Below are 25,209 nucleotides of genomic sequence, written 5' to 3'. Positions count from 1 at the left end.
TTCTTTAGTCTCAAAAATTTCACTAACAAGCAGAGTGATTTTTCCTAGCAACCACTCTGCCTGCTAAATAAATCTAGTCATCAATGTGAAATCTTTTCTTTTTTGCTGGAAATAAGATATCTACAAATCTGAAATACAGAAATCCAATTTTAACCTCAACTGCCAGTACTCTTGCCTGGAAAATCCCATGGATGGAGAGGCCTGGTAGGCTGCAGTCCATGGGGTCACTAAGAGTCAGACACGACTGAGCAACTTCACTTTCACTTTTCACTTTCACACATTGGAAAAGGAAATGGCAACCCACTCCAGTGTTCTTGCCTGGAGAATCCCAGGGACAGCGGAGCCTGGTGGGCTGCGGTCTATGGGGTCACACAGAGTCGGACATGACTGAAGCGACTTAGCAGCAGCAGCCGCCATTGAGACATATGTGAAAGACCTTACACTTAGAGACGTAAAAGTTTACACAATAACAAAATGTATAATAATGATTCACATTTTTAAGAAATATTGTTAAAAACATTAAAATGTATAACAGGCATTAGTCTCACTGACCTATATATTTAATCTAAACTACTGCTTGGGGAAGATTTTATATAGAAATTTCATTTCATTCATGGGATACATAAGAAAAAAGATTGCTCTCAAATAATTGGGCTGAAATTGATTTGTTAGTTCATGTAAAAATTATCACAAGGTATAATTACAAAAATAATGGATTAAAATACGTTAAAAACAAAACAACCATAGTAAGTTTTTTTTAATTCCAATCTTAAAAGGTATACATTACATAACACTCTAAACATAAATTGACACCATAAGGGAAAAAAGTTCTCATGTACAAATTAAGGCAGTACCAAGAGTCCAAAAATATCTGTGTTTCCCCAACTGAGACTTCCTGTAGTTCAGGCAGCCTTTGACGACCTCTAGATACAAACATTTTCAAATATAACATGTTACAGAATTTGGAGCATTTTCTGAAGTACAACTAGATCCAAACAAGAAATAAACTATAATTGGCATTACAAAATTCTAATCCTTCAGATTACCTAAATCAAAGTGAATATGTTGTACAGCAGAAACTAACACAACCTAGTAAAGCAATTATCCTCCAATTAAAAAACTAAAAATTAAAAAAAAAGACTGGATATGAGCAGAATATAATAACTACAGAATAAAGAGCAGATAAGAAAGAACTGCAAAGGCTTTGTATGATTATTAATAATTAGAATCATCATGCAGCACTGTGTCTCAGAAAATTTTCTAAAATATTTAAAAAATAATCTATTTGGATGAATGAATGAAACAAGTCCCATAAACTGTTCAATATTTACCTGTAATCCCTACAGGTTACCTAGTCAATGAAAATATAAGATCCTGTCATATCTCTATCTCCAAATCAAAAGTTAGATTAAAGCAAGCTTTGAGTATTAAGACAAATGACTTAATAAAATAAGACCCCATTGTAGTAATTAATAAATTACAAATAGTGTCACAGAAACAACATCCAAAAGAACTGACAAGCACCTAAAAATCTGATCAAAATTAGTAAGTGCCATTTCACTTAAATAAATCTTCAATAAGTAACTTAAAGGCAAAAATGTTGATAAAAGTACTTAGAGCATAGAAACATTAAAGGAATGAACTGTATTTCATCTATTTTAAAGTGCTTTCCCCCCTCACACATTTTAACATCTGAAACTCAAAAAGCCTTGAATCTGGCTGTGAGTCAATTATTGCAGGGAAAAGTTATTTTTCTCATGCCAGTCACCATGGCGCCCTATGAGAATGAGATAACTGAATTCTCACCTCAGGGCTGTTTTGGACAATGCTGCTAAGTCGCTTCAGTCATGTCCGACTCTGTGTGACCCCATAGACAGTAGCCCACCAGGTTCCTCTGTCCCTGGGCTTCTCCAGGCAAGAACACTGGAGTGGGTTGCCATTTCCTTCTCCCATGCATGAAAGTGAAGAGTGAAAGTGAAGTTGCTCAGTCGTGTCCTACTCTTAGCGACCCCATGGACTGCAGCCTACCAGGCTCCTCGTCCACGGGATTTTCCAGGCAAGAGTACTGGAGTGGGTTGCCATTTCCTTCTCCGGTTTTGGACAATACTGCAGAATGAATTGAGACTGAAAACCTGAATCAGTACTGGCTTACAGTTCAAATTCTCAGGGAAGTTCTTTTTAACTCCCTCCACTCAGTGCCAAGGTTGAGAAGTGGAAGTTTCTTTTCTGTCCTTTTCTGTGGGAAAGTTTATTTCCCTTTTAATTTTATATTTACCTAAGTTGTAGCCTTTTAGTGTCCTAGCTTTTTAATTGGTTCCCCTTTTCCTTACCATGGGTTGTTTTCTTTGTTCTTCAGTGACACATAAATTATGGTATAAAACTGATAGCATCCTAAAATTAATCAAATATGTACATGAAATGAAACAGCATCTAACATAATAATAAAAAGTAACAAGAGTAATATTAAGCAAATAAAGAAAATAAAAATGAAGTTGTAAATACCTGTCTTTTGTATAAACTCTCAAAAGTCTTCTATCAAAATCACTTTCATATCTAAACCTCTCATCCATGTCTTCACTTACTTCTGGATCACAGCCTGGTCTGTAAGACTGTTTATCAAAAGCACGATCCTCATTAAACCTGTGAAATCTTCTATCTGGAATGTCAGTCTTGCTGTCAAACCTTTGATGTGTTTTACTGGAAACGCCCAGTTCTTCATCAGTTTTTTTAATGACTCTTCTATTGTTCCTTAATTCAATTTCATCATCTAATTTTCGGTACCTGTCCTCTTCTAGTCGTCTTTGGTTTAGAAGTTCTTCATATGCTTCTGAAGGAGTTAAGACATCTTTTCTAGGACCCTCTGAATTTTCGCAAGATGACTGTATTTGTGAAGGTAAATCAGGTTTAACCTGACTAATAGGTTTTTTACTTCTTAGATTCTTCTGCTGGTTAACAAAAAAAAGAAGAAAAAGATCTTAATGAGATGCTATCTTCTAAAAGGTAATTAAATTCTCAAATGATGCTTAATCTATTTATCATCTCAAATCAAAGGCTTAATCACCCATAAGAAATATCTTTTCTTTAGGAAATAACCTCCAAAGAAGTGTTATCCTTTAATAAAACTTAATAAATACAAAATAAATAGGCAACATTAATATGGATAGATGATTACAAAAAGAGAAGATAAACTATCCCAAGGAGACTTTACACGTATTTTGGCAGTTAAATATTTGTTCAGAGTATTTCAAATTAAATGCCTTCTCAACACACAGAATATAGGATGCAGTAAATTTTTCAACCACTCTTAAATTTGGTTATATTTCTTTACATATATATGTATATACATACATACAGCTAGAAATTTGTCAGTACAAAAAATCACTTAAAAATAAAATATAAACAAACATTACTTAAAACCAATCTCTAAAATTAAATCCCCTCCATGAAGTTCAAGTTAAAAAGCAGAGTAAGTTCTTCAGTATGAGATAAAACCATTTACAAAATTAAATCTCTCTCCTGTGTTTGGTTCAGTTTGGCTTAACTTTTTAAATATTTATATAAAAACTGAGTGAAATGTTTAATAATATAAAAATATTTTCAAGTGAGTACAAATATTCAGCATGTAAAGATTTATTTAGAAGCAAAACCTACCTCAGTACTCTTTTCTACCTGTCTGAACTTTTCAGTGGATTCTTCCTTATCCCTGAGAAATTGATTGTATTCTTTGTTACGTTCAAGTTTCAACCTTTCCTTAAAATAGAAAACCAAAAGGTAATGTTAAAAAAAAAAAAAAAGGCAATGCTAATTTCAACATTAGGAAAAAGTACCTAACAGTCAAATCAGACTCATACAATTCAGAGATCCTGCTTAGCATCAAACTTTACTAATAATGTCAAAGGCAGGAATAGTTGTAAGGCACAGGAGATGCAGGAAGAGATCAGAGACCACCAGTGCAGTTCCCCTCGTCCATTCTGGCCACATTAAAATAAGGTTTACTACACGCTTAAGTTCCAATTAACACAGGCAATCTCTAACATGAGGGCATGGCTTTGATTTTGAAATGCTGACATTTTATACTCCAATAGTTACTTGACTTAGATGATACCTTCCTAGGAGCTGTGAAAAGTCCCTGAATTCTCTGTTTACCAACAGCAATCCTAGAGAATCCCAGTGCACTCTGCCGAAAGCATTCATAAATAAATCTCTTCCACCAGGAAGTGCATGAATGTGTTTGCCAGTAGGTCTGTCATTAGCATGTTTCCAAGACTTGACCAGGCTACCTTCCTACTTTCCTTCTCAAAGGTATCTCTTGCCTCCAATTCCTCACACCGCACCCTTGAAAGACCTGCTTCTATCCATTTCCTTCCCAAGTTTAAGGAAAGATCTTCGTTCTATTTAAAACATAAAAACGTAAAATTATCATAGTAACTAAAATGTTATAACATCAATGTTCTGTTGAAACATAAATATATTGTATTAGGAAATGTTCTTAAGCCCCAATACCTTCAGCATCATTGAAACAGCACAATCTAAAAAGTTTTGTAAGAAGTAAGGCTGTCTTTTGAAACTTACTGTCTATTTGCCTTATATATCATAATTCTGATCTAGCTTGGGAATTTGAATATCTGCAAGAGGAATACAGTGCTTAATCACTACCCCCTGTTAAGATAATATACACTTATTTGTGATAGGAACACATATTCAAATAGCCCAAAAATCACCTATATAAAAGCTCAGTATACTCTCATCCACTCATCCCACTGATAATTTTTTTCACATACCCTGAACTTTATAGCTTAGAAACCAATGCTTTAAAAAAATGAATTCTGAACATTTAATTAATATATTAAAGGAATATAGCATATTACATGGTTACAAATTTAACATTCCAAAACATTTTTTAAACAGCATTAGAGACTCAACAGATTTTGAAAAAAATCAAGTATGGAAATGACGTAAACTTGTTTGCATTTAAATCAAGAATATACTCTTTCATGATTTTGATGCCTCAAGAAACTGCTATCCATAACAACTATTCCTATCCACCTACCTTAGCAGATAACCTCTCACCAATAGGAAGAGAAACTCCCAGAGTAGATGAATCTGTTTCACTCGCGGATAGAAAATTTTTCTGTATATAGACACACACATTAAAAAAATACATTACCTAACTGCCTTTATAAAATGTTTCATAAATGTGCTTTATATTCTATTAATATAGCCTAAATTATTACATTATACAGAGCAACAGAATGAAATGGAGATGAAGACAGAAGCTACAAATGTGTGAAGACTATACCAAAATTAGAAAAAAAGAGAATTTTCTAATTTCTCTGCAATTAATGGATATGTATTTAAATGCCATAAGGCATAAACTATGAACATTATTTCTCTCTGAGCCTCTCCATTCCTGTCCATTAAGCATTTATGTAATGCAATGTGACAGAGCATCAGACTAGGAATCCAAAGGCCTGGGCTCTTGGACCAGCTACAACAATTTTCAGCTGTGCTACACTGAGCAAGTCACTTAATCTCTCTGATCCAGACTTTCTTCTGTAAAATGAAACTGGAATCTATTTTGCCTTAACAAAGCTGCTACAAGATCAAGAAGGATTTAAGATATGTAAAATCTCTTTGAACACCATAAAACAAACACAAGGGATTTATAAAAAATATATACAATCCCCAACTTTCTGGTACTAGTGCTGAGTAGTCATATAATCTGGAGAAGTTTCTTAATTTATCTGCTTCTGTTTCTTTGTAAAACAATAATAATAAAGTCTATATTATTAGGTAATGAGGATTAAATCAATCAATACTTATTAACCTAATTCTATGACTTTTCTGTATTCATAAAACAAGCAATCTAATACTTTTCTGTTACTTTTACAGGTGGTAAGGAGAAAAAGATAAGTATATGTTCCCTATATTTAAGAGATTTATAATTCAAATGAAGAAACAAACATGGAAACAAATAACTACAATATAATGTACTGCAACAGAGTTATACTCAAAACATCATGGGAACAAAATAATTGATAAAACAGACTAATCTGAATTTAGAAATAAACTGTGCTACAAAAGCTAATTTGAAAGGCAGTTACATAAATTCTAAGCTTATTTATTAAGAGAAACAATTTGACACACAACTAGATCCCTGAGTCAGTTTGATCCCTATATACCAAAGTACAATGTAAACCTAGTCATTTTGTAGTTACACATGTATCAAAACACACAGAGTTCCAATTTTGAGCATACAGAGATACTGCATCCTTATTCCTTCATTAAGCCATGCCCCACTCTAAACATGGGCCCAGAATGATGTCTGTATTTTTCAATAAAATGAAAAAAACTAATAATAAGGATGACACAGTGAGCTTCGCTGAACTTTAATCATTCACTCATTCATTTAGTAATTACTGAGTGCCCAATATGTCTACACTGTTTGATACACCTGGGACTTTTCAGTGAAGAAAACAAAAGATCTTTGCCTTCCCAAAGTTCACATTCCAGCAGGGGAAACTGACAAGAAATAATAAACACAACGAAGAGTAATTCTACAGTATGTTAGAAGGTGGTAAGTGCTGTGGCCAAAAAATAAATAAATAAAATGACAAGAATAGTTGATAGGTAGCCTACAGGCTTCTAGGGGATGGGAGTCGAAAAGATTGGAAATCTGGAGTTCCCTTGTTAGACATGCTCAACACAAGATACCCACTAGATTTCTAAGTGAAAATGTCAAGAGTCTGAGGTTCAGGAGAGAGGTCTGGGCTGGAAATAATTTACTGACTCAGTTTAAAAACTTCTTCTGAGAATATGTTCTTTTTGTGTTTAGATGGCCAAGTGTTTTTTATTCTAAAGACAAGAAAGAAGATGGTAGTTAATTGTTTAAGTGGCTCTTCTTGGCAGAAAAGATTTGATCATTTTTTAAAGTTAATACTCTTACAAAAGTCTGGAAGCCACAAGAAATCCAGAGAGAATGGGACTTGGAAACTGTACATATTCCAGGAGTCAAGGAACCATGGCAGCTGCCTCCCCATATCCTACATAATTTTCTTTTTCCCTTGCTTTCCTCTCCACTCCCGCCTTCTCAGATGTCAACCAAAAATTGTCTTTGTCATATTAAGGAACAACTGTTCCTCTACCACAACTATATTCTTAATGATCTAAGACCAAAAATTCCTTCACAGCCCTTTACATTTAAAGATTTGTGCTCCTAGATTCTTCTCTTTCATAAAGGCAATTTCTTCTTATACCTTCCATTGCCATTCTTTTTTAAAAACGTTGTGTCTATAAAATAATGTAAAATCCACAAGTGAAAGTGGTGGTGCTTTAGTCGCAAGTTTTGTCCAACTCTTGCAGCCCCACGGACTGTAGCAGATACTAAAGGAAAACCTCAGCCAACGAGCGGTAGGGAAAGGGAGAGGACAATGAGGCCCAAGGCCAGGGAGGCAGGCTGGATCGTGAAGAGACTACTCATGTCATGCTAAGCAACTTGGGTTTTTATCCTGAAGGCAGAGAGGAGACACAGCAGGATTTCAACTGGTAAGGGACAAGATCATGCTGGAAAGTAGCATGGAGAATGGATTGAGAATTAGGGCAAGGAGATCAGTCAAAAATCTGGAGGCCTTTCCTGATCATTACAGTACCTGCCTTGTTAAGATTTATCACTGTCTGAATTGTATAAATGTTATCTCTACAACTAGATTCTAAGCCCCTTGAAGACAAAATTCATACCAGATTCATCTCAATGACAAGTGTTTAAAAAGTGTTGGCTGAAAGATAAATGGATGTGTGAGATTCATTTTAAAAACAGTTTTATAATATGTTTTCTTCATTTTCCAATATAAGTTTGCAAATGTAATCCACAGGTTTGGGAACCAAAATATCAAGTAATCCAGACTGACAACAAACAGTTCAAAAATATCTTAGAATATCTTAAATATTCTGTCGTTTTATTAATCTTAATGCAACTAGTACAATTATAATTATTTTGAAGAACAAAAACGTGCATGCTGAGAACAAATGAATTTACAATAGCTGCAGAATATTTCTAAAAGATGCATAAGAAAGCAACAAAAACAAATGCAAAGCAGGAATCAAAAAGAATGACTGATTGCACTAATGGAAACGTATGATGTATAGAGTGTCATTTTGCTAAAAGCAAGGATCCAAAATGGTGCCATTAAAAAGTCTCTGAATCACAAATGAAGTTATTTTTATTAGTTTGCGAACAACAATATCATATATGCAAATAATCACAAGCTACTAGATCTAAAACAAAACAGTAAAGAACAACATTTTGCAGGCAACCCTACCTTTCTTTTTGCTTGTGTAATACCCTAAAGTCAAGGGAAACAAACCATAGGTAAAATGTATTCAAAGTCCTTTCTCTTCATGTCAAATCAAAATAAATAAGAGACGATGCATACATGTGGAATAAACATTATAAAGTAGGAAGAAACTAAAGAATCTCTTGGGATGACTAGAAACATGATGACAGTTTTAGATACATTTATAACCTAATAAACTATATTTTAAAACTTATAATAATTAGCTATCATATAATTTAACAAAAAATACTTAAAACAAGAGTTCCACTAAGTAAATAGATTAAATCATAAAGCAAAACCTGATGGTTAAGGAAATATGCTGAATGACGTTTTATAAGCTTAGTTCTTAAGAAAATAATTAGAAACTAGAACTCCACATGTCATTTTAATACATGGTTGAGGGGAACAGAGTAGTAGGCTGGGCTATTTTATACCATGACTACTCTATAAAAAACATGAACAACAAGAATTTACAATCTCATTTAAAATTAGAACCCACTGTCCTCCTTAAAAGGTCAAGAGTCTGTGTTATTTCATGGCACCAATTCTCAGAATCATTTTTTTCTCTATCAATGTCATATATATCACTTACCTTTTGTTACAGTACATTGCTAGATACCCCTAAAAACATAAATATTAATGTATATGACTAAAAAATCTTATGAAACTAAATTCAGGAGGTAAATTCTAAAGCACAAAACCAAACGAGTTACTAGAACTCATTACCTGAGTAAGATAGCGTCTGTAATCTTGTCGCAGTTCTTCTTTCAGTTTATGTTTCTTCTGTTCATAGTCTTCCCCAAGTGGTAGACTTAATCCATAATCAATTCCTAGAAAGAAAACAACTTCTTAAGCAATGTAGCTCATTGCAACCCAATCTCAACTTCAATGCAATGTCCTGTAACAAAGCACAGTAGGAAGGAACACAGTCACGTGGATTCTGAGACTTGGATCAGGATAATAAATTTTTTATTTGAAATGTTTCAATAGTTAATACATTCAAACAATGGAAAATATCCCTCCCATCCACTTCTCCCACCTAGAACAACCAACACTGCTGTTTCTGTGTCTTCTTCCAGAGGCTTTTTATACATCTATAAAAGGTGTCTTCATAGTACTATGTGGGGGTGTGTGGGTTATATTTAGTTCTTCCCCCTTTAGATACATGGCTCTGTACTGTTTGCCATCGTGCCTTTCTTTTTTTCTTTTTGAGTTGGACCATTTTTAAAGTCTTTAACTGAACTTGTTACAACATTGTCTCTGCTCTATATCTGGTTTTTTGGCTGTAAGACTTGCAAGATGCCAGCTCCCCAAACAGGGATCTGTTCCCACACCCCCTAGATTGAAAGGTGAGGTCTCAACCACTGGACTGCCAGGGAAGTCCCTGCCATCTCGCTTTTTTAAGCACAGCAAAACTAAAGCAAAGGAAAGCCAATTACCTTTTCTTCTTCATTTAATTCTGCTGAAATTTCTTTTAAAACACCTACAACAACTTTAATATGTGTCTTTCAGTCTGTGAAAATTAATAATGTGGTATTCTGACATAAAAGTATATATGTCATAACAATTTTTTAATTAAGTTAGAACTGGACATGGAACAACAGACTGGTTCCAAATAGGAAAAGGAGTACATCAAGGCTGTATATTGTCACCCTGCTTATTTAACCTATATGCAGAGTACATCATGAGAAACACTGGGCTGGAAGAAACACAAGCTGGAATCAAGATTGCCAGAAGAAATATCAATAACCTCAGATATGCAGATGACACCACCCTTATGGCAGAAAGTGAAGAGGAGCTAAAAAGCCTCTTGATGAAAGTGAAAGAGGAGAGTGAAAAAGTTGGCTTAAAGCTCAACATTCAGAAAACGAAGATCATGGCATCTGGTCCCATCACTTCATGGGAAATAGATGGGGAAACAGTGGAAACAGTGTCAGACTTTATTTTGGGGGGCTCCAAAATCACTGCAGATGGTGACTGCAGCCATGAAATTAAAAGACGCTTACTCCTTGGAAGAAAAGTTATGACCAACCTAGATAGTATATTCAAAAGCAGAGACATTACTTTGCCGACTAAGGTCCGTCTAGTTAAGGCTATGGTTTTTCCTGTGGTCATGTATGGATGTGAGAGTTGGACTGTGAAGAAGGCTGAGTGCCGAAGAATTGATGCGTTTGAACTGTGGTATTGGAGAAGACTCTTGAGAGTCCCTTGGACTGCAACGAGATCCAACCAGTCCATTCTGAAGGAGATCAGCCCTGGGATTTCTTTGGAAGGAATGATGCTAAAGCTAAAACTCCAGTACTTCGGACACCTCATGCGAAGAGTTGACTCATTGGAAAAGACTCTGATGCTGGGAGGGATTGGGGAAAGGAGGAGAAGGGGACGACCCAGGATGAGATGGCTGGATGGCATCACTGACTCGATGGACGTGAGTCTGGGTGAACTCCGGGAGTTGGTGATGGACAGGGAGGCCTGGTGTGCTGCGATTCATGGGGTCACAAAGAGTCGGACACGACTGAGCGACTGAACTGAACTGAACTGATAGCTGATTTACAATGTTGTGCTAATTTCTGCTGTACAGCAAAGTTATTTAGTTATACATATACATGTCAAAATGAAAGTGAAGTCGCTCAGTCGTGTCCGACTCTTTATGACCCCATCGACTGTATAGTCCATGGAATTCTCTAGGCCAGAATACTGGAGTGGGTAGCCTTTCCCTTCTCCAGGGGATCTTCTGAACCCAGGGAGTTTTTCATATTCCTTTCCATTATGGTTTATCACAAGATATTGAATATAACATGTCTGATAAAAACAGCCATGCATGGTTTAGGCTGAAATTTCCAAAAAATTTTAAAGCTGCCATTTCTGATTTCATATAAATGGATATTAATTTTTATTGTGGTAAAACAGACATTTTAACCATTTTCAGGCATACAATTCACTGGTATTAAGTACATTCAAAATGTGCAATCATTACCACTACCCATTTCCAGAGTTTGGTCATTCCAAATAGAAACTCTGTAAAAGAATCTTAGTCCTCTAAGAAAAACTTCCATTTTGAGTAGGGCTTCCTTATGCAAGAGTTCAAAAATTGAATTACATTTTAGGATGATGACCACAGCGATGGATGCACAACTTGTAAATACACTGAAGACCACTGAATTGTACAATTTAAATGGGTAAACTTTATGGTATGTAAATTATATCTTAATAAAACAGTTAAAATCAAATTGTATACTTTAAAAATATTTTTAATACTAAAACACTATGTCAAGCACCAATAGCACGTACGTGTTACAATTTCTGAAGCTTCTTTCGCTTTTTTAGTCCTACTAGGCAATACTAAAGTATAAAATATTATTTCTGAACAAAATTAATTTTCCTCAAAGTCAGCTACAAGAAATACAGATGAAACAACTGACTGTAAGTAATACACCAATATGGATATTACCATTTTTTCTGCCTTATTCCTCATAACGCATCTAAATGATGGAAACTGTTCATGACTGTGTCATATCACTGCTTCGTTATATCACTAAAATGTTTCAGGAGCAAAAATAAAACCAAAGTCTTTTAAATATAAATGAATGTCTATTGATTTTTATGTAATACTAAATTCCCCTTTCTACCATAAAAACCCAAATTCTCTTCATAAGCACTCCTGGCCTACTTAACTCCTAATGATGAGGGTATGACAGAGGACTCCTTAAAGACACCTCTTACTCATGTTCCTAATTCTCTTCCAGAAAAATCTAAAGCATTCCATATAAATTCATTTGAGAAAGACATTCTTTCCTCACAAAGAAAATTTAAAAACCTATTTTCAAAGAGACAGAATTTAAGCCTAAAGAGAAAAATGGTTTGCTTCTCACATTCAGAAAGGAATTTCAGACATGAAATTAAACTATAAAATCCATGAACGCACTGTCCATGCTTTATTCAACTTTACAATAAATGTGTATATGAATATATAAATGAATGCTTGAGTAAGAGAAAGATTAAGAAGAAAAACACTATTCTGAGTATTTCATCTCTGCTTTTAGGAGTATGACTGCATAGAAAGAGTAAGCATAATGACTAGTAACCAGAGTTCTATGTCTCTAGTTACACAGGGTCACAATGGATGCACTATTGTGTCAAGGAGGAAAAGAAAACAATGCTATAAGGATGATGCCCCCCAGTGTGCTCAGCTTTCCTACTCAGCAGAACAAGTTAACTTACAGCTTTTTAAGTCACGTGTTTAAGGTGGCTTTTGCTGCTGATTTTCAGCTCTGCTTGGTGGGTTTATATGAAAGAAAATAAAGAAAAATATGGTTCATTTTCATCTATAATTACTATTCATATGAAGTTTATCATGAGTATCTGCTTTTCACTATTGATTCAGATAGTATTTGTAATAACTGTCTTAAAAGATGAGTGAGAATACATAATGCCTTCAGAATTATTTAAAATTTTATTAACTAAATGGTCAGTCAACAGAAAATACTTTTTAATTATTTTTGTTATCTGGTACCAATATTTTACAATATCAGAGGTAAGTCATAGACATAAAATTAAGAACTGTATAGAACAATTTAAATATTCTGTGCACTTTAAACTAAGTATTAACAATGGGATCCTAACTGACTTAATGAACTGAGAAACATGGTGAGACTTACTTTTGCAGGGCAGTTGTCTTCTGATTGTTCCAGGGGCAAGTAAAGCATCAGTGTCACCTTAGGGTCAGTTGAAGTGATGTCACTTCACCAAATACAACATCAGTGACTGACTCTAAGTTAACACTATGCTTCAGAGCTAGAGCAATTAAAAGTATCTGGTTTCCATAGTGGGTATGGGTTAAATATTTAAAACTACACTGTGTAACCTTTTTAAAATTAGTTTTTATTTTCTAAATAGCACTCATAGTAAATATTTTAAAGATTACCATGGAACACTTAGTTTCTTCTTTTCATTATTATATTACCATCAACAAGTATTATGTCAAAATAATCAAAGGACAAATTATAGGAAATAATACTAAGCCTTTCCATAAGCAAATGACTTATCAAGAGATGCAAATAAATACTTTGAGGAGAACTTCAGCTAAAAGACATTATTACAAAGGACCCATTTGACTTGTACAAACTACACCAAAGAGGCAGAATGTTTGGGATTTAACTTGGAATAAGAGAAACCTAAGACCACATATGCTACAAGGAGTGACAGTTAAAAGTACTACTAAAAATTAGTAAAAACGATTTTCTTTTCTTTTGCCTAATATCCAAAATCTTTTTTTAGCTTAAACCCTAGAATGACGCTGCAGTATGAAACTCTGCTGTTGCTTCTTTTCTGATATTAATTTTAAATTGCAGCAGTGTAATTTTCCTTCCTTATAATTCTTTTACAAATTTCCACAAGCACAACTGTATTGAGAATGAATCATACTAATTTCTAGTAACAGGAATAAAATTTTTTCTTACGTCAATAATCTGCAAACTTTTTGCTTGTAGATTTACTTGACTTCTAAGAATGAAAGCTAAAATAAATTTGGGACATTTTGGAGCCTGAAATCAATGGCACTTTGATATAAGTGAGAGATATTGCCTAGAAATGGCGGACAGATAAAAAACACCTAGGGCCTACAAACATTAAAGATGGATTCTGGAGTATCCAAAGTTTAGAGGTGAGGGAGATAGAAAGGAACCAGAAAAAATAAAGACTGAAAAGGAATGTGTTGGGAGTCTTCAAAGCCATCCCCAGGTTTGGTGACTTGACAGGACTCACAGAATGCAGAAGCCATTATACTCACAATTATGGTTTACTACCCCGAAAGGATACAAAGCAAACTAACAAAGGAATGCGGCACTGTCCAGGGTAAACTAGGTTCAAACTTCAAGAGTTCTTCCCCAGTGGAATCATACAGGATGTGCCTAATTCCTGCACAACAAGCTGTGACAGCACACATGAAGTGTCATCTCCCAGGGAAGCTCCCTACTCAGTGTCCAGGGTTTTTAATAGGAGCTGGTCACTCAGGCACCCTCTGCCTAGTAGGTACCGAAATTCTAGACTCTACAGACAGAAAGCAGGTACTCTACATAAACCATATGGTTTATATAAAGTTTAGGCACAATAAGCCATTCTTTTCATCAGTGTAAGAAACTATTTACAAGCTAAGTTCCAAACAGCAGCCAAGAGCCAGTCTGCAGTGGAAACCCTAGCAGCAGACAGTAACTGCTCCAGGTCTGTCAACAAACAGTAAGGTTCTTTTTAATCTCAGGAGGTCATGGTCATGCCCCTATACTGTAAATGGTGGTATCTTCAAATGCACAACAGGATTTATGCTACCATATACAGAAAAAGAAGAGAGGGTTATACACATGTGTGCAGTCTAGTCATGAAACTGCATACAAGAAACTGCTAAATAACTAGAGGACAAGGTTAGGAGGATCATCAATTCTCATGCTATATATACTTCTGTGTCATTTTTTTTTTACCATGTGCACGTTTTCCTTTATTTCTTTAATGAAAAACACAGCGGGGAAAAAATCTTAAATACAGCAATGCTCTCATCCTTATCACTGAGCCATGAACTACACTTTAAAATCAGTACAAAATCTATGGATGTAGAGTCAAAATACACACATATTAAAAAAATGTTGAAAGTATTTACTATATTGTTTCATTTGTTAAAAATGTCTTCCAGGATATAAAACATCAAAATGAAAAGAATAATCCTCAACCAATCTAAGGGGAAATGTTCAACTGCTCTAAAGAAGAGAAAGAATGAGGGGATGATCTTTGACTGAGGTATGACAGAACTAAATTTAAAAGATTAAAGGAAGCATTTCTCATCAATAATGCTTATGAAACATGAAAATGAGCTGGTCAGAAAAGTTTAGGATTTTTAAATAAAATAATAATAAGTATTATGCCTAGAAATGGTTTAGGGAGATGGAAAACAGCATTTGCTTTTACAGATTGTTTTTAGCCAATTTTCTCATAATTTCATTAAATCTAAGTAATTCTAACAAACTCCTTATCAATGACACCATTTCATCAGCATATATCAACTAAGCCATGCACATGCTGAGTATAAGAATCTAGCTAGCCTCTGTCTCTGGGAGGTAACTTCTAAATTCTTGGAATCTTCTGAGTCATGAGATCATATGTTACTCATCACAGGTCTCCAGAACAAACCCCTAAGTTGATACTAATAAGGTGACTCACAATGAGTCTCTAGATGGTTTAAGCTAAAGAGATAATACAGATGGGGACTGTTCACACCAAAAAGATCAAACATGTAGTTGGAGGGTTGGCCCTTTGACCCATGCGACATCAGCCTGACCAGGAAAGTAGGAGGTCTGGAGAGAATAAGCCACATGGACAGTGACAAAATCATTCACGCTTATACAATGAAACCCCTGTAAAAATTCTAGACACCAAAGCTCGGGTGAGCATCCTAGGTGGCAATACTCTATACTGTCACCTATTGATGTGCTAGGAGGGTAACACATCCCTGAGGCTGATGGAAGCTTCACATGTGGACCCTCCCAGACCAGGCCCTGTGTGTCTCTTCCTTTGGCTGGCTGATCTGTATCCTTTTGCTATAATAAACCTGTAACGATAAGTACAGCACTTTCCTGAGCTCTGGGAGTCACCTAGCGAGTTATCAAACTTGAAGAGGTGGTAGAAACAGTTCGTCTGAAGGAAGGATGGCCCGTGAACTCCACACTTGCACCTGGTATGTGAAGTAAGAGAAGCCTTGTAGATTAAGACTTGTAGAAGTCTTAACACTCCTCAAATCCTTTGGTCAGAGGTATAACTGGTGGAAGAAGGAGCTACATGGATAAGCATTATCCATGAATATCATCGTCTAACAGAAATGAATTTACATAATCATAAAAATGTAGTGGTACATGACAACTGTACAATGAGCTATTAATAGGCTGTCTTCATTGGCTAAAACAAATATTGCTAATTTACCTATCACTGATAGCTACTATGCTTAATTACTCATTCAAAGTATGGTGTCACTGAGCTTAATTCAATGTATAAATTTTAGACCACTTTGTTTTATAATGCCTCAAATCACTTACGGAAAACTGTTGCCAAGTTACTTTACATTTTTCCTAACATCAAAAATTAAGTATTTGGCCTAATCTTAAGACCACAATTATTCAGGCAAGAAATCAGTAACTGAATGCTCAAAGATACAATATCAAATTATTATTCTTTAGAAAGATTCAATGTGCATCAAAAATAATTATACTCCAGTTGGCAATTAAAAAAATAATCCATGAAAATTAAATTTTACACACCTAACAAAATTGCTTATTTTTGCCATGGGACCTTCATTCATTCAAAATATCTTTTCTAAACACCAAAGTGCCAGACACAGTGTTAGGCAATGAACACACAATGGCAGAAAAGCTGGGGTGCTACTGAGGTAAAACAGAGAGCTGAACAAGTTCAAAACTGTTCTTCAGGGGGAGAGCCAATGTCACAGGAATATAAGGTAGGAATGGCCAACACAATCTGGTAAGGGTAATAAAAGAGTAAAATCACCCTAACAGAAATAAGAAGCCATTGAAGGGTTTGAAATAGAGACTAACATGATCCGATTCGGTTTGGGGGAAGACATCAACTGGGAGTGCAGAGACTTAACAGAGAAGGCTAGATGGTACAACAAAAAGAACACTAGGAAAAAATATCTAAGTGAAAGCCAATGGACACCTATATAAAATGATCTCTATGGAATTAGAGAAAAGTCAACTTATTTGAGGTTTAGATGTTAGAATATCTGAACTATGTAATTATTCGCTGTGGGATACAAAAAGGAAAAAAGGTGTCAAAGATGACCACAAAGCCAGCTCACTAACGTTTGAGAGGAGTCAATTTTGTACATGTTGATTCTGAGTCCAAGACATCCAAGTACAGATGTCATTAAAACATTAGACATATGGGTCTGGAGCTCACCAAAGAAACTGGAATTAGGATAGAGATTAAGGAGTAATGAGCACACTAATGTTAAATAAAGCCCTGTGAATAAATAAGGGATACCAGTTAAGGAAGAGGGAGAAGTCATTATCTGTTAAATTGGACTTTAAACTCTACATGATTTGTGAATGTAATAAAGAATAAGTTTTAATATAGTTCTTAAAAATAAAAAACCTAGTTTAAAAATGTAAAAAGTCATGAAAATTAGTATTTATTGTCCATCATTAATGGGCCACTCATCTTTTCATACATATTCAACCTCTGCCACAATAACCTTTTAAGATAGACACAATTCTTAAGATGAGGAAACAAAGAGCTTAAATAATTGATGCCAGGTTGCAAAGGCATGACAGCCGCATTCCAAAGCAACTCATAGCTCCAGAAAGTCACTGATTCACCTTAGTGCTTGAGAGAACCTACTATCAAACTTTCAAAACACTATCTCTCAGAATAATTAAATTTTCAATTCGTAAAAATTTAGGGCTAGAAGATAATCTAAACCTCTTTATGTTATAAAGAAACTAAGTGCCTTAGAGATTAAGGCACTTAACCAATATAATACTTAGTTCACTAAAGCTACAGGCATGTGTGCGTGCTCAGTCATGTCTGACTCTCTGCAACCCCATGAGCTATATAGCCCGCCAGGCTCCTCTGTCCATGGGATTTTCCCAGGCAAGAATACTAGAGTGGGTTGTTATTTCCTCCTTCAAAAGCTGTATGCTGTTGCTGCTAAGTCGCTTCAGTCATGTCCGACCCTGTGCAACCCCATAGACGGCAGCCCACCAGGCTCCCCCTGTCCCTGGGATTCTCCAGGCAAGAACACTGGAGTGGGTTGCCATTTCCTTCTCCAGTGCATGAAAGTGAAAAGTCAAAGTCGCTCAGTCGTGTCCGACTCTTAACGACCCCATGGACTGCAGCCTACTGGTAGGCTGGCTCCTCTGTCCATGGGATTTTCCAGTCAAGACTACTGGAGTGGGGTGCCACTACTTTCTCCTCAAAAGCTGTACATTAGCCAATAATTTGTAACAGACCCAGAATGGAAAAGGTTTTCTATATATATGATACTAAAAGTATGGCATTCATTTTGAGCTGTTTTTCTAGTAGAGATAGAGAGCCCACTAAACTATTCAGCAGTCTTTTGGCCAACATCCCCATGTACTCCTAGCAGAATACAAATGCAAAGCAACTAACAACTTAGGAGTATACTCATGGCCATGAAAAGTCATCCACATGAGAATAATGCTTTAACCAAATGGATTAATCATATCTGACTTCTTTAATGTGAAAAAGGTTCAGTTATCATCAGTAATTCACAAGGCAATTTTTAAATATTCATATATTTTCTTAAAAGAAAAAATACACCTACCGAAAAGCTAAAATGAGGTAGTATCCCAAATATTTTCATACCAAACCATAATCAAAGACTCAATATACCTAAATATTAACTTATTTATAATTTCAAAATAGTCATCAGTAATGTTTTCTATCTTTTAAGCATAGTTTTGATTTTTTATATAAAAGCAAGTCCACCATTATTATTCAACAATTAACACACTTTCTCACACAAATGCCATTCAAAATTTTCAATTATGATACATACTTATTGCTATGATTTCTATAAATCATAACCAAGACAATAACAGTTACAATGAGAACAAGTTTCTCAGTATACATTCTATTTCATATGTAGACCACACTGTCACATACAAGATTCCAGACAGGAAGGAGTTACTAGGATTCAAAAATTGTCTTTTTTTCTGACAAGACAAAGCTCCTTCATAACAGCCTGCTAAGAATATCTTAAATTCAGTTTAGCACACCTAAAGACATACCTAAAGAACCCCTTGTCTGTTGACTGTTTGGTGGTATGTTTTCCTTAGCCATGGAGATTAATATTTTACTGTTTTCAGAAAGCTTCTCTGATGCTTTTCCCTGAAAGAGACATAATATTTACAAAAGCAGTGGGGGAAAAAAAAAATTTCAAAAATGTACAATTAATTTCAGTGGTATTTTTTAAAACGAAATTTAAGTGTAAGGTTTGAGGAATTACTCAAAGGTATTTACTAGCGCTGCAATGTTGTATTATTTAGCTCACTGACTTATCAACAAATATTCACTGAGTTCCCACCAGATATTGTCCTAGGCATCAAAAACAGGTAGTGAAGAAATACTAAAGGATCTCTGCCATCACAGAGCTTATAAACTACTGTGATAACAAACAAGTGAGTGACACAGAGGAGAAACAGAAAAAAAAAAAAGAACAACTGTAAGGAGGCCCAGAAATGATAACAGAGGAACTGCAAGGCCTGACTGAGTAGGTGATACTTGATCTAAGACTTGAAGATTATTATCTATTTGCTACAGTATTAGAAATCATAATGCTGCTGCTAAGTTGCTTCAGTCATGTCCAACTCTGTGCGACCCCATAGACGGCAGCCCACCAGGCTCCGCCGTCCCTGGGATTCTCCAGGCAAGAACACTGGAGTGGGTAGAAATGATAATAAAGCTATATTTAAAGCTATCTAATAACTCCCTCCTAAACCTGTCAGTCCTGAGTACTGAAAAATGGTTAAGGGCATAAAATGTGGAGCTGGACACATGAATCCAATCTTGTACGTGCCTGGACGATTTACTTAACCCCTTAAGCCTCATTTTTGGAATCTGTAAAACAAACAAAAATTCTGCCTACTTCACTGAGACTTTATGATTAAATGCTATCATACATGTAAAGTCCTTGGCACAGCTCCTTGTACATGGCAGGTACTATGGAAGCAAAGATAGTTAAGAGAATAAACACTGTATTCAGGTTGCCAGGGGTCAAAGCCTAGTTCTACTATTCTATCACCTAAGTCTCATACTTAACGTCACTATGTACCAGTTTACTCATTTGGAAAATGACAACAGTACTTATCTCATAGATTCATGATGCAAAGTATCAGTGTAACCGCTAAAGACTTTATGCCTCATCCATAGTTAGCACACAATAAATGTTAGCTATATGAATAAAATTATTTTATAATTATGGTGTCCATGTTATTTATCATTTCCACCAAGATACCTCTGTCCAGGGCAAATGCTAAACCAGATGAGACACTGGGACAACAAGAAAAGCAAGACTGTCTTGGGCAAGTCATTATATTCGATTCCTCTAATTAAGATGACCCATATGGCACAGATTAACATACATCCTGTTTCTTATTACACACACTGAGCCTACGGGAAAAAGCACCACATCTGTCTAGACCATGGCTATATTCTCTGAGCCCAGCACAGTACCCAGCAGCCTCAATAAATATCATAGCTAGAAAAGTTTTAAGAAAGCTTTTTCAGACACTGCTTTCAGAAACATTTTAACAGATTTATATTCTGAAAAGTAAATACACAAAAGAAACTATCCTTATAAACTCATTTTTGTAGATTTCAAAAATGTTTAAGATACTGATTCATTAAAAAAATGAACCTTTTCACAAAGAGTATAAGAAATTGCTTTTACATCTCTTCTGTTTATATTCTGAAAGTTCCTTCCATTAGAACTAGTCTCCTAATCATGTTAGGAAGCACATAACTTATTAATTAAAACTCTAATAAGAGAGAAAAGAAACTGTGAGGTACAAAACACCACAGAAGAAAAATTGCATTCAAAATTACTGAAATCTTATCCAGGTTCAGGGTCTCAGACTTAGAATGATAGTACAGTTAAACTAAACTGAAACAGAAGTTTCTCACTCCCAGAAGAAGATATTTTGCACTTAAAGAGGGTAATCTTCAGACAATTTAATGAAACACGTTAGAAGAAAATTATTATCTTTACCTTCATTTCCATGTACGGTGGTTCACTTTCCAATTCTGCTTTGTCTCTGGCCAATTTGGCTTTTCGCTCTTCAATAAATTCATCCAAATTATCAGCCATTTTGAAGATACTAAAAGTAAAAAAAAAATTTAATAAATTTTTAGGGCTTCCCTGGTGGCCTAGTTGTAAAGAATCCTACTGCCAAGGTAGGAGCCATGGGTTCGATCCCTGATATGGGAAGATCTCACATGCCCTGGAGTAACTAAGCCTGTGTACAACTACTGAGCCTGTGCTCTAGAGCCTGGGATCCACAGCTAACAAGGCCGTGCACCCTAGAGCCCATGCTCCACAACAAGAGAAGCCACCACAATGAGAAGCCCAAGCACCTTAACTGAAGAGCAGCCCCTCTCTCTGCAACTAGAGAAAAGCCTGCACAGCAACGAAGACCCAGCACAGCCAAAAGTAAATAAATTATCTTTTAAAAAAGATCACAGTCTAAATATTTAAAAACCCTTCAGTGAGCATAGCTATATCAGAATATCTTTAGGCTAATTATTAACATGCAGTCTACATTTAGTACTCAGTGTCAATTATCAAATTGAGGACATCAAACAAGCTTGAATGAAATTTGCCTACCAGCTTTCAATCTCAACTCCCCCCCAAACCTACAACATATTTAAAATAGCAGAAAAGAAAATGAATATCAGAAAAGGAAAATGAACAACTACCACCACATCAGAAAAAAAAAACCTTTGAACCTTAAATCAAAACTTTTATTAAAATTTATTTTAACCATTTAGAGATAATTCTGACTTTCAAAAAAAGCAGCAACAGGAACAGTACAGAGAACACCTGTACATTATTTATCCATTCTCTATTGCTTAAGATCTTGCACCTCTTGCTTTACCTCTGTGCACACAAGTTTGTCCTCTTTCCACAATTTTTTCTAAAGTTATTCACAGCATGAATTACATATATCAGTGCTCTTTACCCCTAAACATTTCAGTGTGTATTAAGAATTATTTTCTTACATAATCTCAACATACTTGTCAACTTCAGTAACATTTTTTAATCTATTGTCCATGTTCCAACATTGTCACCTGATCTAATACTACCCACTACACCATATATTTCTCTCTCTTCCATCTAGGAGCCAGTCTAGGTTAGGTATACCATTTCACTGTTATGTCTCTTTACTCATCACTTTGCAACATTTCTACAACCTTACTGTCGTTTATGACACTAATATTTTGTAATACAGCCCACCCACCAACTACTCTTTTAACAGAACAGTCCTTATTTGGAGTCTGCCTAATGTTTCTTTGTGACTAAATTCAGGTTATGCATCATCAGAAAGAATATTACATAGGTGAAACGTCCATTACAAGTAGAAGCAGATAAATTAATTATAATACTTTTATTGTTATAATTAATTTATCAGCTTCTACTTGTAATGGACACTGGAGCTCTGTTGGTTTGGGGGTATTATGCACAACAGTGCTACAAACAGCGAGAGTATGTGCCCACATTTCTCCTGGATATATACCTGGGAGTAAGGATTCTAGATCGTAGAGCATGTGTAGCTTCAGTTTCAGCAGACAATACAAAGCTGTAATCCAAAGTTGTTATACCAACTTACATACCCACTAGCAGGTTATGAAGGCTGTAGCTGCTCCACATTCTAGCTAGTGGAGGTGATGGAATTCCAGTTGAACTGTTTCAAATCCTAAAAGATGATGCTGTGAAAGTGCTGCACTCAATATGCCAGCAAATTTGGAAAACTCAGCAGTGGCCGCAGGACTGGAAAAGGTCAGTTTTCATTCCAATTCCAAAGAAAGGCAATGCCAAAGAATGCTCAAACTACGGCACAATTGCACTCATCTCACATGCTAGTCAAGTAATGCTCAAAATTCTCCAAGCCAGGCTTCAGCAATACGTGAACTGTGAACTTCCAGATGTTCAAGCTGGTTTTAGAAAAGGCAGAGGAACCAGAGATCAAATTGGCAACATCCGCTGGATCATGGAAAAAGCAAGAGAGTTCCAGAAAAACATCTATTTCTGCTTTATTGACTATGCCAAAGCCTCTGACTGTGTGGATCACAATAAACTGTGGAAAATTCTGAAAGAGATGGGAATACCAGACCATCTGACCTGCCTCTTGAGAAACCTATATGCAAGTCAGGAAGCAACAGTTAGAACTGGACATGGAATAACAGACTGGTTCCAAATAGGAAAAGGAGTACGTCAAGGCTGTATATTGTCACCCTGCTTCTTTAACTTGCATGCAGAGTACATCATGAGAAACGCTGGACTGGAAGAAGCACGAGCTGGAATCAAGATTGCTGGGAGAAATATCAATAACCTCAGATATGCAGATGACACCACCCTTATGGCAGAAAGTCAAGAGGAACTAAAGGGCCTCTCGATGAAAGTGAAAGAGGAGAGTGAAAAAGTTGGCTTAAAGCTCAACATTCAGAAAACGAAGATCATGGCATCCGGTCCCATCACTTCATGGGAAATAGATGGGGAAATAGTGTCAGACTTATTTTGGGGGGCTCCAAAATCACTGCAGATGGTGACTGCAGCCATGAAATTAAAAGACACTCACTCCTTGGAAGAAAAGTTATAACCAACCTAGATAGCATATTCAAAAGCAGACACATTACTTTGCCAACAAAGGTCAAGGCTATGGTTTTTCCAGTGGTCATGTATGGATGTGAGAGTTGGACTGTGAAGAAGGCTGAGCACCGAAGAATTGATGCTTTTGAACTGTGGTGTTGAAGAAGACTCTTGAGAGTCCCTCGGACTGCAAGGAGATCCAACCAGTCCATTCTAAAGGAGATCAGCCCTGGGTGTTCTTTGGAAGGAATGATGCTCAAGCTGAAACTCCAGTACTTTGGCCACCTCATGCAAAGAGTTGACTCACTGGAAAAGACTGATGCTGGGAGGAATTGTGGGCAGGAGGAGAAGGGGAAGACAGAGGATGAGATGGCTGGATAGCATCACCAACTCGATGAACGTTGAGTTTGAGTGAACTCCTGGAATTGGTGATAGACAGGGAGGCCTGGCGTGCTGCAATTCATGGGGTCGCAAAGAGTCGGACACGACTGAGCGACTGAACTAAACTGAACTGATGTGTCCTAAAGGTGTCAACAATGACAGACACACGTTCACCTGCTCTTTACTAGTGATGTTACTTTTTATCACATGGTGGTCAAGACTGATCTCTGCACTACTGTTTCCTTGTAAGTAATAAGCAGTCTATAAAATGGTATTTTTACACCATGCAAATATTCTGCTCCTAAACAAAATTTCCAAGATTTAGCATCAACTGGTGATTCTTAACTGATCTAACCTTTGATTCCTGTTGCCTGCAAAATGCTAATTTTCCAATTTTATCACTCCCTGCATATATATTTATCAGTTGCCACTGATTTATTTTTCAGTTTATTGTAAGACTTCATGCAATGTTTTTTTTTTTCTATAAGTCCTGGATTTTTTTAAATCCAAAGTTGTTGGTTTTCTTGAGGAATAACTTACATGCCACACAACTCACTGATTTAAGTGAACAGAAGTTTTAGTAAATTCACACAGTAGTACAATTATCACCACAGTCATACTTTATAATGCTTTCATAACCCCAAAAAAGTTCTCTCATGCCCCTTTGCAGTCTATCCTCACTCCCACCCCTGACTTGGGCATCGAAGATTTGTTTTCTGTCTACTTTTCCCTAATCTTGAAGTTTCATATAGATGTCTTTTTTATATGGTTTCTTTCACTTAATGTAATGTTTCCAAGATTCATCCTTATAGTTGCATCTATCAGTAAGCAGTTGTTTTTTACTACTGTGTGTGTTCAGTCACTCAGTTGTGTCCAACTCTCTGAAACCCTATGAACTGTGTGGCCTGCCAAGCTCCTCTGTCCATGGGATTTCTTAGACAAGAACACTGGAGTGGGTTGCCATTTCCTCCTCCAGGGGATCTTCCCAACCCAGGGATCGAACCCAGGGATCGAACCCACGTCTCCGGTGTCTCCTGCGTGGTAAGCAGATAGCATCCAATTATATGGAAATGTTTTTTATCTATTCATACCTTGGTAGACATTTGAGTT

General features: G+C 36.0%; 1 protein-coding gene across 1 annotated transcript in view; it reads right to left on the bottom strand.

Annotated features, from left to right (window-relative positions):
* CSPP1 (centrosome and spindle pole associated protein 1) overlaps nucleotides 1-21,219 on the bottom strand; it is a 98,089-nt gene extending 76,870 nt beyond the window's left edge. The window contains exons 1-7 of the mRNA XM_052651701.1: nucleotides 21,121-21,219; nucleotides 19,142-19,241; nucleotides 9,060-9,163; nucleotides 8,319-8,342; nucleotides 5,051-5,131; nucleotides 3,652-3,750; nucleotides 2,503-2,945 (exon numbers count right to left, since the gene is read on the bottom strand). Of these exons, the coding sequence (XP_052507661.1) occupies nucleotides 2,503-2,945; nucleotides 3,652-3,750; nucleotides 5,051-5,131; nucleotides 8,319-8,342; nucleotides 9,060-9,163; nucleotides 19,142-19,241; nucleotides 21,121-21,219 (950 nt within the window). The remainder of the gene's footprint in view (nucleotides 1-2,502; nucleotides 2,946-3,651; nucleotides 3,751-5,050; nucleotides 5,132-8,318; nucleotides 8,343-9,059; nucleotides 9,164-19,141; nucleotides 19,242-21,120) is intronic.
* Nucleotides 21,220-25,209: the final 3,990 nt, after the last annotated feature.

Source organism: Budorcas taxicolor, chromosome 14 (genome assembly GCF_023091745.1).
Source record: "Budorcas taxicolor isolate Tak-1 chromosome 14, Takin1.1, whole genome shotgun sequence".
Lineage (NCBI taxonomy): Eukaryota > Metazoa > Chordata > Mammalia > Artiodactyla > Bovidae > Budorcas > Budorcas taxicolor.
This window is presented reverse-complemented; position numbering and strand designations above follow the sequence as displayed.